This window comes from Pongo pygmaeus, chromosome 1 (assembly GCF_028885625.2).
Source record: "Pongo pygmaeus isolate AG05252 chromosome 1, NHGRI_mPonPyg2-v2.0_pri, whole genome shotgun sequence".
Classification (NCBI taxonomy): domain Eukaryota; kingdom Metazoa; phylum Chordata; class Mammalia; order Primates; family Hominidae; genus Pongo; species Pongo pygmaeus.
Genome location: NC_072373.2, coordinates 191140535 through 191158350, shown reverse-complemented (window position 1 = coordinate 191158350; position 17816 = coordinate 191140535). Strand labels below are relative to the sequence as shown.

General features: G+C 45.3%; 1 protein-coding gene across 25 annotated transcripts in view; it reads right to left on the bottom strand.

Moving 5' to 3' along the window:
* Nucleotides 1-17708, bottom strand: part of LOC129039973 (peptidyl-prolyl cis-trans isomerase E-like) — a 38093-nt gene extending 20385 nt beyond the window's left edge. For 15 of the 25 annotated variants that reach the window (XR_008503530.2, XR_008503535.2, XR_008503531.2 and 12 more), the window contains exons 1-7: nt 16229-17708; nt 13890-14434; nt 11646-11689; nt 10419-10445; nt 7124-7205; nt 6198-6287; nt 3068-3152 (exon numbers count right to left, since the gene is read on the bottom strand). Coding sequence is in view for 17 of the 25 variants with exons in the window: in XM_054493761.2 (XP_054349736.1) it covers nt 3068-3152; nt 6198-6287; nt 7124-7205; nt 10419-10421 (260 nt within the window). In the remaining 8 variants the exon portion in view is untranslated. Of the gene's footprint in view, nt 1-3067; nt 3153-4911; nt 6083-6197; nt 6288-7123; nt 7206-10418; nt 10446-11645; nt 11690-12357; nt 13388-13423; nt 13836-13889; nt 14760-16228 lie in introns of those variants that run through there. The other 10 variants (XM_054493721.2, XM_054493713.2, XM_054493695.2 and 7 more) reach the window with 7 other exon arrangements.
* Nucleotides 17709-17816: the final 108 nt, after the last annotated feature.

Below are 17816 nucleotides of genomic sequence, written 5' to 3'. Positions count from 1 at the left end.
GATCATGCCATTTTACTCCCAGCCTGGGCAACAAGAGTGAAATTCCGTCTCAAAAAAAAAAAAAAATATATATATATATATATATATATACACACACACACACACACACACACACACACACACACACACACACACATACACACACATATACAAAAATGTATATATATGTGTATATATGTATATATATGTATATATGTGTGTGTATGTGTGTGTATATATATATAAAGGAACTAAGTATTTCATAAAGCTTGGCATCTTAAATCACTGGGGCAAAGATGGACTTTCTAGAAACTGGTCTTAGGACAACTGAATAAATATTTGGACTCCCCTACCCAATTATGCTAGGCAGCCATGACCTGAGAAGGTATATAATGACCAGGAGCTCAAATCCCCACAGACAAAGGTCTAGGTCACCCCACCAGATAAGCCATTTAGATTAGCAGAGGAGCCAGCTGAGGTGAGGATGAGAAGTATCTAAAATGGACAGTAGAGGAAGGAGGCCAGGCACCGTGGCTCACACCTGTAATCCCAGAGCTCTGGGAGGCAGCGGTGGGTGGATCACCTGAGGTCAGGAGTTCAAGACCAGCCTGGCCAACATGGTGAAGCCCTGTCTCTACTAAAAATACAAAAACCAGCTGGGTGTGGTGGCGGGCGCCTGTAATTCCAGCTACTCGGGAGGCTGAAGCAGGAGAATCACTTGAACCTGGGAGGCAGAGGTTGCAGTGAGCCAAGATCATGCCATTGCCCTCCAGCCTGGGATTACTAATAGTAATATATTTTTCAGAGACATAGCAAAAAAAGCCCAAATAATTAAAATAGTTAAAAGAAATGAATGTTGCCTCTGGCAGGGCAGAAAAATGATGTTGGGGGAGCAGAAGAATGTTTTATTATAGAAAGATTTTCTTTAAACTATGTGCAGTTATGACTTTGAGAAACATTTTTAAAAGCTAGATTAAGACAAAAAAGATTATGGGTAAAAAAAGGTCATCATGAATATTTAAGAAAAAAAGGAAAACACAACTGTCAATTGTAGCTACCACTGGGAGATGGGCTGAATGGTAAGGAGAGAAAGTTTTAGTTTCTGATTGATACCCTTAAAAATAGTACTTTTCTGGCTGGGTGCGGTCGCTCATGTCTGTAATCCCAGCATTTTGGGAGGCCAAGGTGAGAGGATCACTTGGGTCCAGTTCAAGACCAGACTGGACAACATGGCAAAACCCACCATCTCTACAAAAAAAATACAAAAGGGCCGGGCGCGGTGGCTCATGCCTGTAATCCCAGCACTTTGGGAGGCCGAGATGGGCAGATCACGAGGTCAGGAGATCAAGACCATCCTGGCTAACACGGTGAAACCCCGTCTCTACTAAAAATACAAAAAAATTAGCTGGATGTGGTGGTGGGCACCTATAGTCCCAGCTAGTCAGGAGGCTGAGGCAGGAGAATGGCGTGAACCCGGGAGGCAGAGCTTGCAGTGAACCAAGATTGCGCCCCTGCACTCCAGCCTGGGCAACAGAGCAAGACTCCGTCTCAAAAAAAAAAAAAAAAAAATTAGCTGGGAAACATAATGAAACCCCATCTGTACAAAAAACAATAAAAAATTGGCTGGGCATGGTGGTGCATGCCTGTGGTCCCAGCTACTTGGGAAGCTGAGCTGGGAGGATCACTTGAGCCTAGAAGGTTGAAGCTGCAGTGAGCCGTGATCACACCACCGCACTCCAGCCTGGGCAACAGAACTAGATCCCGTCTCAAAGAAAAAAAAAAAAATAGCATTTTTTCCAGTGAAGATACTTGGCAAATAACTCCTTAACCAAGTCAACAAAATTAACATTGCAAACATCTGAACTGACATCATGTACTTCCTCATACGATGCACTAACAACACTGCTTCTGTGCTATTGATGCCAAAACACATAACCTAAATCTAATCATGAGGAAGTATTAGGCAAATACAAACTGAGAAGCACCCTTAAATACAACTGGCCTGTTCTTTTCAAAGATGTCAAGACCAAAAAAGACAATGAAAAATTAAGAAACGGCTTCAAATAAAAGGAGACTAAAGAGACTTGACAACTAAATCAACATGAGAATTCCTGTCAGGGAAGAAAAATTGCTAAAAATTACTATAAAGGACATTATAGGGACAAGTGATAAAATTTGAATATGGCTCATCACTCAATGTTACATTTTATAATTTTGATAGTTGTACTCTGATTATGCAAGGGAATATTCTGGTTCTTAGGAAATACATACTGAAGTATTTAGGAGTAAAGGTGCATGGTCTTCAACTTCTCGACTGGAACAAGGGAAAAATACATATACGCATCTGTGTGTAATGTATGTAAAGAAAATGATAAAGCATACAGGGCAAAAAAACGAAATTAATGAGTAGGTAAAGGATATATGAGAGTTCCTCTAACTGCTTTTTTTCTTTTTTCTTTTTTTTTTTTTTAAGACAAGGCCTTGCTCTGTTGCCCAGACTGGAGTGTGGTGGTGCAATTATGGCTCACTGCAGCCTCAACCTCCTGGGCTCAAGCAATCCTCCTGTCTCAGCCTCCCAAATAGCTGGAACTATAGGCACATCGCACTATACCTGTCTAATTTTATATTTTTTGTAGAGATGGAATCTTTTGCTATGTTGCCCAGGCTGATCTCAAACTGCTGGACTCAAGTGATCCTCCCACCGTGGCCTCCCAAAGTGCTGAGATTACAGGTGTGAACCACTGCACCTGGCCCCTTGAAATATTCTTACAGAATTCTTATTCTATATATCTGTAAGTTTGAAAATATATCCAAATAAAATTACAAAAAAAAAAAACAAACCCAACAATAAAACCAAACCAGAGGATAATTAAAACTGTTTAGAACTTTTAGTTGCCTACTCTTTCTAATGGCTCTAAGCCTTTATAGAGCTTCAAAAATGCCTGCTGTGCCTCATTCGTTACTAGATGCTGGGATCTGAGACGCCTCAGATGGAAATAGTGTTAAGGGTCCAGGACTCCAGGTAGCTTCCTCCCCATCTTGGTCAGCCACCAGTGTCCCGCCATCCTGACCATGGCATCCTGCTCACCTGCTGTCATGGGCACGACGTCGGAACGCACGAGGGTTTGGATGCAGCCAGCTGGCTTGTTCCCAATCTTGATGTCCATATACACCTGAGGATTTGACCGGGCCTTTTTTAGCAGTGGGCTCTCCTTAGGTGCAGAAGAAATTGCTAGAGAGCTCCCTGATGCCCCAAGTAGGAGTGCGAGAATTCTACACACCCACCCAGAACACAACTCCAGTGAGTAGGCTGGAGCAAGTGCTGATGGGGAAGGCCTTGGGCCCTGACAGGGCTGCAGGAGGCAGGAGCCACGGCTGTAGCACCCAGCTGGATGTCCAGTGACAGGAGACCTCAGCACTGTCTAACCTGAGGCCCATACACAGGCATGTTATCTCATCAGGCTCACCCTCAGAAGCATCAGTTTCCTTCTCCTGCCCCGCAGTCACAGAACAGCACTTTTCTTGCCCATGATCCACAACTCTCAACATCTTCAAAGGCCAGCTCCAATCTACCCACTGTCTTCCAATTAAACGAAATCATCCATGTGCCACCCCCTCCTCCCTCTATACTTGGCCCTGCACATACACTGGCTGGCTACATGGAAGCAACCGGGCAGCACTCTTGCTCAGGCCTAAGTTTTCAGAAGATAGTGGAGGATGCTGGGCCTTTTTGCTTTGTGCTCCAAGACAAGAGTGGATAGAGGATAAATATAACATTCAATACAAACCTTCCCATTTGTGTGATAGAGAAAACTCTATTTTTTCATTTGTTTGTTTTTTGAAAGGGAGTCTTGTTCTGTCGCCCCGACTGGAGTGCAGTGGCGCGATCTCAGCTCACTGCAACCTCCGCCTCCTGGGTTCAAGCAATTCTCCTGCCTCAGCCTCCTGAGTAGCTGGGATTAAAGGCACGTGCCACCATGCCCAGCTAATTTTTGTAGTTTTAGTAGAGACGGGTTTCACCATGTTGGTCAGGCTGGTCTCGAACTCCTGACCTCGTGATCTGCCCGCCTTGGCCTCACAAAATGCTGGGATTACAGGCGTGAGCCACCACACCCGGCCAACTCTATTGTTTTTTTGGATTGATAGTTCAACATACAGGTATTGAGCTATTAGGCCAAGTACTGGGATTCTTAAATAAATAGATATAGTTGGGTGTGGTGTCTCACTCTGTAATCCCAGCACTTTGGGAGGCCAAGGCAAGAGGACTGCTTGAGCCCAGGAGTTCTGAGATCAATCTGGGCAACACAGTGCGACCCTGTCTCTACAAAATAAAAAATGAAAAATTTAGCTGGGTATGGTGGTGTGCCTGTAGTTCCAGCTACTTGGGAGGCTGGGGCAGGAAGACCACTTGAGCCTAGAAGTTCAAGGCTGCAGTGAGCTGTGATGGTACCACTGCACTCCAGCCTGGGCAACAGAGCAAGATCCTGACTCAAAAAATAAAAAATAAATAGATAGGCAGTTAGATAGATATGGCCCCTGCCCTTGAGGAACTGGCTAGCCAGAGGGGGAGGGATACCCACAGTGTAAGAGATACACAGATCCTGGAGCTCTACAGCCTTAGTTCAGACCTCAGCTCCACCATTATGAACTGTGTAACACTGAACAAAGTACTGACCTCACTGTGCCCCAGCTTCCTCTCCTAGAACTGGGGATAATAATAGTACTTATCTCAAATAATTGTTATTAGGGTTAAATATTAGTAGAGCACTTAGAACAGTGCCTAGCATAAAGTAAGCAATATTTAGACATTTGTTAAATAAGTAATTTCAATATAATGCAGTCACATTTCTATATAATCACATTTCAATATAATGCCAGGACAGAGGGTGCCACAGGAACCCAGAGGCCATGGGAGCCCAGAGTGATACCTGCCTTACTCACTGGAGGATTCAGAAAAGCTTCCTGGAGAAGGCAGTAAATGGGCTGCGCTATGAGAAATGAGCAGGCATTAGCCACATAAAATAAGTTGGAAAGGACACTGCAGGCAGAAGAATGACTTACACCAAAACATAGAGATTTACAGATATCTACAAACTCTTGTTTCCTAGAATATAAAATGGGGATAAAATATGGAGACATAAGCAGGAATCAGAACATAGAGAGGCCTTCTGTCCCTTTTGATGGAGGCTGGACTCAATCCTATAAATCAAGGGAGTCCCTAGAATGCTTAAGGAGAGTGAGATAGTCAGATCTGCCCTTTAGAAAGCTCCCTCTGGCTGCTAAGGATAGGAAGAAAGCAGGCCTGGGGCAGGGAGACCAGTTAGGAAGCTACTCCAATTATTCACAGGAGAGAGGATAAGGCCTCAGCCAAGACAACAGTGGCAGAAGAAAACTGGAGAGGAGAAACTCAAGATTTAAAAGATAAAATTAGCAGGGTATGGCAATGCATTAGGTATGAAATATAGTGAGGGATCTAAGCTGGCACCAAGGAATCTGGTTTGGGTGTGACTATGTTGAAGATGGCAAAGTGAACTAAGATTGGGCATAAAAAAAAAGTCCAGAAAGGTGATGAAACCCATTTGGGATATGCTTTATTCATGGTGCCTATAAGACACCCAGACATAAATATATGAAAGGTCAGGGCTAGGGATAGAGATCAGAATATCATTCAGACAATGAAAGATCGTTATAACCTTAGGAGATAGAAGTGGCTGACATGGCGTAAGGATAATGTGGAGAGAGATGCTGAGGGCTAAGGAAGGAATTCAGGGAAATATCACTGCTCAAAGGGTGGACTGAGGAGGAGGAGCCCCTAAATTATCCTGGGAAGCAACAGTCAGGATGGCCTGATGGAGAAGCAGTAGCAAGTGGAGAGGGTAGGGAGAGCCTTGTGCCTATGTACTGACTGAAGGGAAGGGGCCTCTACATGATTCTGCCCCCTTGAAATCAGGGCAAGAACAGGAAGACAGTGAGCCTGCTGCCAAAGACTAGGAGGATAGTGGATGCTGGTGATGCAGAGTACTCACCATCCTTTCTCACCTCAGATATCCGCTTTGCTCAGCAGCAATCACAAACACCTGAGCCCACATAAGATATTTCTCACCTAGATAAGAAACCCAAAACTTCTCCTTTAAATTCACCCAACACCACTCACCTCAGAAATTCCCTATGTGGAAAGCAGCAGCCCCTCCTATGGAAGCATGAACTTTCATTCTTACCTCCTGGCTTTCTGCTTTGGGAACTCTCAACCACCTTCCTCTTTATCCTCTTCCCAGCAAACTTCTCCACCCAGTCTTCATCTGACCAAACTGAAAGGAAGGAATCAAACGAATGTTAAGAAATTCAAGCCATGGGCCAATAGCTAATTAGCTATGTCCAGTTCTTCACTGCTTTGGTCAGCAAAGTGGACTCAATATGTAGGGTTTCACAGTCAGGAGTTCCCTCTTAGGAACTCTCCAAGACAAGAAAAGTTGTCACTGGTAAGTGTCAGGCCCTAAGTCCAGCTCTTAACAGAAGTGAATGAGAATAAGGAGGAGGAACTAAGTCAAGCCAAAAGGAATGTCCCAGCCTGTGCCAAGGCTGATATGGCATAGGCTACGTCTATGTCCAAAAGCTAGACTTTTGGACATAGACTGGGGCAGTGCCTCCAGCTTTGCTGAGAATCTCAAACTGGTTATTTCCATGGAGGTGCTACATTCTCTTCTGCACTATAAACCACTCTACTTGTGTTCATACCATCACTACAAGAGGAAGTAAGGCTGGAATAAAAATGCAGCCAAGGGCCAAGCACAGTGGCTTACGCCTATAACCTCAACACTTTGGGAGGTCAAGGTGGGTGGATCATTTGAGGCCAGTATTCGAGACCAGTCTGGCCAACATGGTGAAACTTCATCTCTACTAAAAATACAAAAATTAGCCAGGCATGGTGGCACATGCCTGTAATCCCAGCTACTTGGGAGGCTGAGGCATAAGACTCGCTTGAACCTGGAAGGCAGAGACTGCAGTGAGCTGTGATCGCGCCACTGCACTCCAGCCTGGGCGACAGAATGAGACTCTATCTCAAAAAAAAAAAGCAGCCAAGGCCACAAGGCCAAATTTGTGGAGTTGTGACATGACAGGCAATCTGTGAGTTGCTCCCACTCACCTGGTCTGGAAGAGCCTTCCTTAACTCTCATTGGTTTGGCCAAATTAACAGAAATTGTCCACCCAAAGAGCTCAGATTCATTCTGAAAAGACCGAAATACAACTCAGCTGCTTAAACCTGTTGGGTTAAAAGAATACCTGACAGTCTTCCATTTACTTGCCAGGAGGCTGAGACCTGCTTGTGATTCCAAGCCTGGGAACCTGCACCCCATAAGCAGGCTAAGCACAAAACTAACCACTAGAATGCCCTTGAGCCACCATGCACTTCCTTTCTTTAATACCAACAAACAGGAAGGTCTGTGCTGGCAAGATCTTTGGATTTGAGCTCAGGACTCTCTGAAACTATAAGGGTAAATGCAGTTACCAAGTACTTGAGTCCACCTTAGAAAGTCAAGATCAGCTTTGAACTGGAGAAAAATGGTATTGTTGACTGTTGAGGGGCATGTTTGATGAAGGTGTAACAAAGAACATGGAATGAAGTGTAGGAATATTTCATTAGCCAAGAACAACTGATACTTCGAGAGAGGTTTGTTTTGGGCCTTTTCATGAGAACTAGAAGTTATATGAAAAAAAAGATTCCTTAATTGAGTAAGACTGAGGTTATAATTACAGATATGTCCTTTGTTCTTAGAAAAAAGATGGATCAGCTACTAATTCTATTCCCAGTAATTAAAAAAAATGGAATGCTAGCATTAAATGACATCCTTGTTTCATATTTAGTCATGAATATCAATCACAAAAATAAAAAGCAGGAGGCAGGGGGCATTTAAGGGTTTTGTGGTAGGCAGAATGGCTCTCCAAAGATGTCCACAGCCTATTTCTCAGAACCTGTGACTATGTTATGTTTTATGACAGGAAAGAATTAAGGTTGCAGATATAATTAAGGTTGCTAGTTAACCTTAAAATAAAATTATTATCCGGGATTTTCAGATGGACCCAATGTAATCACAAGAGTCATCTAAATACGGAAAAGAGAAGTAGAGAGTTTCAAAGTGATGCAGTGTGAGAGGATTTGAGAGGCCATTGCTGGTTTTGAAGTGGAAGAGGCCAAGAGCCAAAAAATGTGGGTAGCCTCTAGAAGCTGGGAAAGGCAAGGAAACAGATTCTCCTTGGAGCCCCCAGAAGCAACAGAGCCCTGGCAACACCTTGATTTTAGCCCAGTGAGACCCCTTTTGGGTTTCTGACCTCTAAAAGTGTAAGATAAATTTGTGTTGTTTTAAGCCACTAAATTTGTAGTAATTTGTTACAGTGGCAATAAGAATTAAAATCATTTTCTTTTTTAAAAATTATTATTATTTGGCCAGGCGCAGTGGCTCACACCTATAATCCCAGCACTTTGGGAGGCTGAGGCTGGCGGACCACCTGAGGTCAGGAGTTCGAGAGCAGCCTGGCCAACATGGCAAAAACCCATCTCTACTAAAAATACAAAAATTAGCCAGGTATGGTGGCGGGCGCCTGTAATCCCAGCTACCCAGGAGGTTGAAGCAGGGGAATCACTGGAACCCAGGAGGCAGAGGCTGCAGCAAGCCGAGATTGTGCCACTGCACTCCAGCCTGGGTGACAGAGCAAGACTCTGTCTCAAAAAAAAAAAAAAAAGAAAAAAATTATTTTGTAGGAACAGGGCCTCACTATTGCCCAGGTTGGGTCTTGAACTCCTGGCCTCAAGTGATCCTCCTGCCTCCATCTCCCAAAGTGCTGGGATTATAAATGTGAGCCACCACACTCAGCATCAAATCATTTTCTTTTGAAGCACTCAATTTGTCATAATCCTTGCAGATTTTCTCTTCTTCAGGTGTTAATTGGTTTAAGAGAGCCTAACTCTTCAATGGCTGTTTCTGACTATAGCTTATCACAGCAGTTCTCCATAATCACTTTCGTATACTACATGAAACACTGCTCTTACATAAGATTCACAAATTGACCCTGCAGGCTGGGTGTGGTCGCTCATGCCTGTAATCTCGGCACTTTGGGAGGCTGAGGCGGGCAGATCACTTGAAATCAAGAGTTCAAGACCAGCCTGGCCAACATGGTGAAACCCTGTCTCTACTAAAAAGACAAAAATTAGCTGGGCATAGTAGTGTGCGCCTGTAATCCCAGCTACTTGGGTGGCTGAGGCAGGAAAATCGCTTGAACCCAGAAGGCAGAGGCTGCAGTGAGCCAAGATTGCGCCAATGCACTCCAGCCTGGGCAACAGAGTGAGACTGTCAAAAATAAATAAATAAACAAACAAACAAACTTTGCAATCAGGTTACATTTTATTTGCGGTACACTGTCCTAGCCTAGGGATTAGCAAATTTTCTGAAAAAGGCTAGATAGTAAATATTTTTGGTTTTGTAGGCCAGTACAGCCTCTCCTGCATATTGGGTTTTTTTCCCCCACACCCTTTAAAAGATAGCAATTATTTAGCTCAAAGGACACAAAAAACAGACTGTGGCACTTTGGGAGCCTAAGGTGGTAGATCGCTTGAGCTCAGGAGTTCAAGACCAGCCTGGGCAACACGGCAAAACCCCATCTCTACAAAAAAAATACTAAAATTAGCTGGGCATGGTAGCACACACCTGTAGTCCCAGCTACTTGGGAGGCAGAGGTGGGAGGATTGCTTGAGCCCAGGAGGTGGAGGTTGTAGTGAGTCGAGATCATGCATTCCACTCCAGCCTGGGTAATACAGCGAGACTGTATCTCAAAAAAAGACCAAAACCAGACTGTGGGATGATTTGGCCCACAGGCTGTAGTTTGCTGGCCCCTGCAAAATGGTCAAGAGATTGGTCAACAAAAGTGGTTGGTATTTAACAAATGTGAAATGAGAAGGATGTCTGGTTAAGAACTAATTTTAGGACAGGTGTGGTGGCTCACACTTGTAATCCCAGCACTTTGGGAAGCCAAGGCAGGCGGGTCACTTGAGGCCAGGCTGGCCAACATGGTGAAACCCCGTCTCTACTAAAAATACAAAAATTAGCTGGGTGTGGTGGTGGGTGCCTGTAATCCCAGCTATTCAGGAGGCTGAGGTAGGAGTATCACGTGAACCGGGGAGGCAGAGGTTGCAGTGAGCTGAGATTGCACCACTGCGCTCCAGCCTGGGTGATAGAGCAGACGCAGTCTCAGGAAAAAAAAAAAAAAGAATTAATTTTATTGGTAGCCAGTTCATGGTGAATTATTTCAAATAATGATGACCTGTGCTTGCTACAGAACTTTGAAACTATGGAAATTGGAAACACAATAGGTACATGGGCGTTCCCTTTATCAAAAAGTAGCACCAAATAATAGCTTCAGTAAAAAACAAAGATGCTCAACCATACCATGTTGTTGACAGCTGCTGCAACATCCTGTCAAAGTAAACAAGGAAAAAGTTCATGCCCATAGTTCAACTCTTCTTACAGTGTTCAAATAAAAACTCAGTAGCACAAGCACACGAAAAAAGACACGATCTCCCCTCCTACTTGCCTAGACTGTATTTTACTAAGAGTGTGTACTGCCTGTTAGAGCTGGTGGTATATAGATGGGTGCCCAGTTGATGGAGAGAGAGAATACACACAGTAAAACAGGAATGAGCAATGCCAGGCCAGAGGGCTCAGGCCTCTCCAAGACCTGTCTTCTATACTCTGAATACAGGAGGAGAACTTTGAGCCAGGCCTGGTGGGCCATCCTTCAACCAGAACTTCCTGTTTCTCTGCAAAAGCCACTACCAAGCCACTATAGTGGCTACCAAGACACTATAGTGTTGCGCAAAATTCATGTCTGCCTAAACCTCAGAATCGGACCTTATTTAGAAATAGGGTCTTTGGGGTGGGGGGCTGGGTGCGGTAGCTCACACGTAATCTCAGTGCTTTGGGGAACTGAGGTGTGAGGATGACTTGAGGCTAGGAGTTGAAGATAAGCCTGAGCAATATACTGAGACCTCCATCTCTATAAAAATTTTAAAAATTAGGCAGGCATGGTGATGTGCACCTATAGTCCTAGCCACTTGGGAGGCTGAGGTAGCAGGATCATTTGAGCCCAGGAGTTTGAGGCAGCAGTGAGCTATAATCACACCGCTGCACTCCAGCTTGGGTGATAGAGTGAGACCTTGTCTCAAAAAAAAGAAAGAAGTAGGGCCTTTGCCGATGTAATTAGTTAAGAAAAGGTCATACTGAATCGTTATGGACCCTAAATCCAATGACTGAATGACTGGTATCTTTATAAGAGAAGACAGAAACACATACAAGGAAGAAGGCCATGTGAAGACCGGCAAAGACTAGAGTGATACTACAAGCCAAGGAATTGTGAGGAGCCACTAGAAGCCAGGAAGGCAAGTGAAGAGTCTTCCTGAGAGCCTTCAGAGGGAGCATGGCCCTGCCAACACCTTGATTTTGGACTTCTAGTCTCCAGAATTGTGAGATAATAAATTTCTGTTGTTTTAAGCCACCCAAATGTATGGTAATTTGTTACAACAGCCCAAGGAAACTACCACATCCATCCAGACTGACATCTTTGGTAATCAATGACAAGAGTGACACTAGTCAAACATTAAAAGGAAAACTTCTTACCTCTGCCAACTCAAATTCAACAAAAGAGAATCCTTGGTGCTTTTCTGCAAAAGCAGAAATGGGGTGTTAGTATGTGAGCAATAGGAGGAATCATGCCATATCCAGATGTCATTTACAAAATGAAAATCAAATTTTTAGATTTTTCTTGGTTTATTCAGCAATGCATCCAGAAATATTAGTCATTTCATTTTAAATAAATATACATAAACAATGAACTAATTTTAAACTTTGTAAAATTCAGGCTGACTGCAGTGGCTCACATCTGTAATCCCAGCACTTTGGGAGGCCAAGGCAGGCAGATCACCTGAGGTCTGGAGTTTGAGATCAGCCTGGCCAACATGGTAAAACCCTGTCTCTACTAAAAATACAAAAATTAGCTGGGCGCAGTGGCACACGCCTGTAGTCCTAGCTACTTGAAACGCTGAGGCAGGAGACTCACTTGAACCCAGGAGGTGGAGGCCGCAGTGAGCCTCGATTGCACCTTTGCACTCCAGCCTGGGTGACAAAGCAAGACTCCATCTCAAAAATAAATAAATTAATTAATTAACTAATTAAAATAAAATACAGTTGTACCACTATAGAATGTAAACCTGAAGTTGCTTTCCAAGCATTTTGATGACCTTTGTTTCTAAAACTTACAGAAATAGAAAAAGTTGTTTAACAATCATTAATTCCTATCAAGCTTTAACTGTGTATCGAGCATTGACCTTACCATTGGGTCAGGTGACTACTAAAGAAGGAAGCATCATAGTCTTTGTTCCCAGGAAAAACTTATTTTAGCTGGGAGAGACCAAGAGCAGTAGGAATTACTACTTTATAAAACTCAGGGATAGGCTGGGCACGGTGGCTCACACCTGTAATCCTAGCACTTTGAGGCAGGTGGATTGCCTGAGCTCAGGAGTTTGAGACCAGCCTGGGCAACATGGTGAAACCCCATCTCTATTAAAATACAAAAAATTAGCTGGGCGTGGCGGTGTGCGCCTGTAGTCCCAGCTATTCGGGAGGCTGAGGTAGAACTGCTTGAACCCAGGAGGCGGGGTTGCAGTGAGCCGAGATCGCGCCACTGCACTCCAGCCTAGGCAACAGAAAGAGGCTCCGTCTCCATTAAAAAAAAAAAAAAAACAGGGATAGAAGGGCTCCTGAACGCACTAGTCTGTTTTAAGATATGAAGAGGCCAGGTGCAGTGGCTCACACCAGTAATCACAGCACTTTGGAAGGCTAAGGCAAGAAGACCACTTGAGCTATGATCAATGACACTGCAATCCAGCCTGGGTAGCAGAGCGAGACCCAATCTCTAAAAAAAAACATATAGGTCGGGCGTGGTGGCTTACGCCTGTAATCCCAGCACTTTGAGAGGCCAAGGCAGATGGATCACGAGGTCAGGAGTTCAAGACCAGCCTGGCCAACATAGTGAAACCCCATCTCTACTAAAAATACAAAAAAAACCTAGTCGGGCATGGTGGCAGGCACCTGTAGTCCCAGCTCCTGAGGCAGGACAATCGCTTGAACCCAGGAGGCAGAGGCTGCAGTGAGCCAAGATCACGCCATTGCACTCCAGTCTGGGTGACAGAGCGAGACTCCATCTCAAAAATAAATTAATTAACTAATTAAAATAAAATAAAATTCAGTTGTACCACTATAGAACGTAAAACCTGAAGTTGCTTTCCAAGCACTTTGATGACCTTTGTTTATAAAACTTACAGAAATAGAAAAAGTTGTTTGTCTAACAATTATTAATTCCAAAAAAGCTTTAATTGTGTATTGAGCATTGACCTTACCATTGGGTCAGGTGACTACTAAAGAAGGAAGCATCATAGTCTTCGTTCCCAGGAAAAACTTATTTTAGCTGGGAGAGACAAAGAGCAGTAGGAATTACTACTTTATAAAACTCAGGGATAGGCTGGGCACGGTGGCTCACACCTGTAATCCTAGCACTTCGACGCGGGCGGATTGCCTGAGCTCAGGAGTTTGAGACCAGCCTGGGCAACATGGTGAAACCCCATCTCTACTAAAATACAAAAAATTAGCTGGGTGTGGCGGTGTGTGCCTGTAGTCCCAGCTATTCAGGAGGCTGAGGTAAGAGAACTGCTTGAACCCAGGAGGCGGACGTTGCAGTGAGCCGAGATCGCACCACTGCACTCCAGCCTGGGTGACAGAGAGAGACTCTGTCTCTATTAAAAAAAAACAAAAACAAAAACAAAAAAAACTCAGGGATAGAAGGGCTCCTGAACCCACTAGTCTTACCATGGTAAGATATGAAGACGCCAGGTGCAGTGGCTCACACCTGTAATCACAGCACTTTGGGAGGCTGAGGCAGGAAGACCGCTTGAGCTATGATCAACAACACTGCAATCCAGCCTGGATGACAGAGTGAGAACACATCTCTAAAAAAAAAAAAAAAAAAAAGGCTGGGCACAGCAGCTTACACCTGTAATCCCAGCACTTTGGGAGGCCAAGGCAGGCGGATCACGAGGTCAGGAGTTCAAGACCAGCCTGGCCAACATAGTGAAACCCCGTCTCTACTAAAAATACAAAAAAAATTAGGGGGTGGTTGCAGGCACCTGTAGTCCCAGCTACCTGGGAGGCTGAGGCAGAAGAATCGCTTGAACCCAGAAGGCAGAGGTTGCAGTGAGCCAAGATCGCTCCACTGCACTCCAGCCTGGGTGACAGAGTGAGACTCCATCTCAAAAAAAAAAGAAAAAAGAAAAAATGATTTGAAGAACTGAAGGCTCAGTGAGTTTGTGTCCACACAGAAAGTCAGTAGCAGAACTGGGTCTAAAATTCTTAACCTAGAAAATAAAAACAAAAGATCAAATAGAAACTTGCACTGTAATTGTGATACCAATTGAAGAAAAACTTAACCAGGTAAGCAGAGGCCAAGGCTTCACTGCTGAGGCTGAGCTTCCCTGCTGCACTCTGCTATTTAACAGCACAGCCGCCAAGAAGGGAGTTCGGGTGGGCAGATAAGGTAGACTACACCTACCCAGCAGGTGATGTGAAACAAGAACCAAACGTTAAAAATTTTTTTCTAAGAGCCTAGGCGCGGTGGCTCACGCCTGCAATCCCAGCACTTTGGGAGGCGGAGGCGGGCGGACCACGAGGTCAGGAGATCGAGACCATCCTGGCTAACACGGTGAAACCCCGTCTCTACTAAAAATCCAAAAAATGAGCCGGGCGTGGTGGCAGGCTCCTGTAGTCCCAGCTACTCGGGAGGCTGAGGCAGGAGAATGGCGTGAACCCGCGAGGCGGAGCTTGCAGTGAGCCGAGATCGCGCCACTGCACTCCAGCCTGGGTGACAGAACGAGACTCCGTCTCAAAAAAAAAAAAAAAAAAAAAAAAAAAAAAAAAAAATTTCTGAAACTATCCTCCTGATTCTTACTGTACACATTTTTTTTTTTTTTTTTTTTTTGAGACGGAGTCTCGTTCTGTCACCCAGGCTGGAGTGCAGTGGCGCGATCTCGGCTCACTGCAAGCTCCGCCTCGCGGGTTCACGCCATTCTCCTGCCTCAGCCTCCCGAGTAGCTGGGACTACAGGAGCCTGCCACCACGCCCGGCTCATTTTTTGGATTTTTAGTAGAGACGGGGTTTCACCGTGTTAGCCAGGATGGTCTCGATCTCCTGACCTCGTGGTCCGCCCGCCTCCGCCTCCCAAAGTGCTGGGATTGCAGGCGTGAGCCACCGCGCCCGGCCTTTTTACTATACACTTTTTATATTAAATGATGAGAAATCAAAGCCTCCAAATGGTTCCAACTTAAAGTCTACCCTCAAATCCAACAGATTGTTAATTTTTGTAAATTTCAACCCATAGCCACGCCATCATCCTAGCCCTGCTGTCCTCAGAACTTTCCTTTCCCATCTCCAAGATCACCACCATGCTGACCTAGAGAGACATCCCCCTGAAATTCATTATATACCAGCCATACACAGAATGCTCATGACTTAAAATTTTTTCCTAAGTTATTTTCCTGGCATCAGGAATCTGACTTGAGGGACTTTTCAGTGTCACCTGTTTCATAATACAGCAGAATCAGAATATCTGTGATGTTTCCAAAAGGAATAAAAGTAGCACAAAGAACTGTCCTCCACCCCCTATGCAGATACCAAGAGCATTCTGAATCAATGTCTCCACACTTTTGGTGCAGTTGCTCCAACACCTTGTTAACATGAGCACAGGGAAGAGAGGAAGGGAGGGGTCCCAATACTCTTCTGGGTATAACAAAACCACTTGTGAGGTACACTCCTCTCCCTATCCCTCTTCTGACCTACATTTTTGCCCCGGTTTATGGTGACAATTTCCTGAATGGGATCGCCTTCTTTTTCTTTCCTCCATCATCCCAAGAAAATACAAATACGACTATATTACTCTTCTGGTTGGTATTCTTTAAAAGCAGTCCAATGGCCAACGGAGAAAAATCCACATTTCTTAGTGTGGCATATACTAAGTATGGCCAGACTCTGGGTTTTGACTCTTGCTGCTTGTCTCCATTCAGGCAACAGCCTGGCTCCCACCTTGGCTGCTTAGTTAACTTTGCATCTTTCAAACCCATCTCTGGACTGAAAGCATCCCGAAATTTCACCCTCACCTCTCCGGATGGGGCGGTCATTCCCCAGTCTGGTTTCAACATCACCGTCCATCATACAATCGCATCACAGCATTCACCAACTCGTGCAGTGAGGCTGTTCTCGTAATTTCCCAGCTATTCTGGGACCTCCTTCCTCTAATGGGCCAGAGCTGTGGAGTTTGTGGAACGAGTGGAATGAGGACTGACGTCACGGTAGCAGATCGCAACCACCACTCTGGGTCCAGGGTCAGAAGGGGTAGGGAAAAGGGATCTGGGCAGCGCTAGCAGGCACCACTCACAGGTCGAGAGCGTGAAGCACCACAGGAGACATGGCCCAGGATGCGTAGGGCCATGGGTCCGCACCCCGCCCACTCTGCCCACCCCCAATCTTGGCACTGCCCACGAGGACCGTGCCTCGCTCCACTCCACCATACCCTTTGTGAACCCTCTCAGCGGCCGCCATCTTGCTTCCAGCGCTTCCGCCGGAAGCCCGCACCGTGCCCCGCCCCATCCGGCACCGGATTAAGGAAAGAAGGGGCCGTCAGGAAACAAGGACATCTACTTTAGATCTGTTAAGGTGACACCAGATCTTTTTTTTTTTTTTTTTTTGAGACGGAGTCTCGCTCTGTCGCCCGGGCTGGAGTGCAGTGGCGCGATCTCGGCTCACTGCAAGCTCCGCCTCCCGGGTTCACACCATTCTCCTGCCTCAGCCTCCCGAGTAGCTGTAACCACAGGCGCCCGCCACCACGCCCAGCTACTTTTTTTTGTTATTTTTAGTAGAGACGGGGTTTCACCATGTTAGCCAGGATGGTCTCGATCTCCTGACCTCGTGATCCGCCCGCCTCGGCATCCCAAAGTGCTGGGATTACAGGCATGAGCCACCGTGCCTAGCCAAGGTGACACCAGATCTTAAGGAAAAGGAGCCTGCCAAGAGGGATGAGCATTCTAAGGACTGCCTGGATGGGGCACTAAGGAAGCACCAAGCAAGCTCCAGGAGGGAGAGCAAGCAAGGCTGGAGCCGCAGGGAAAGTAGGCTGCAAAGAGATGTGATCTTGGCCTTTAGGATGTCACTTTACTGTCACTTTGAACATCAAAGAAACCACAAGCACTGAGGACTTCAGCACCATCTGCTATAGTCACAGACCTCTCAAACATTTTCCCCGCGAGGGGAAAACTTGGTTGCAGAATCTGGGGAACTGGATCCGCTGACTCGAATGCAGCATAAACTGACTGCAGGAGATAAGAGGGGACAGGACAAACCCCAACCAACAGAGTTCAGGAAGGCAAGGACGGGGCTCAACTAACCAGCTGGGATCTGCATATCTCACCCTATGTCCTTGGGGTGTGTGCCAACCCCACTCTGCCCCAGATTTTCCTGGGCCAGACCCATGGTCTGCTCTGACCACATCAGATCTCTGTTCCCTGTAAGTTAAATGGGGCTAATATAACAATCATACTATAACAGAACGCTGTGGGACAGGATCATATTTAACAGTTCTGTGTATCTTGCTAATAATCTTTGTCAGCTTCAAATCAAGAAAGAATAAGCTATCACTGGAACCAATTCACATCCTAAAGTTACTTCCAGTGAAAATGAATTCATAGAGTA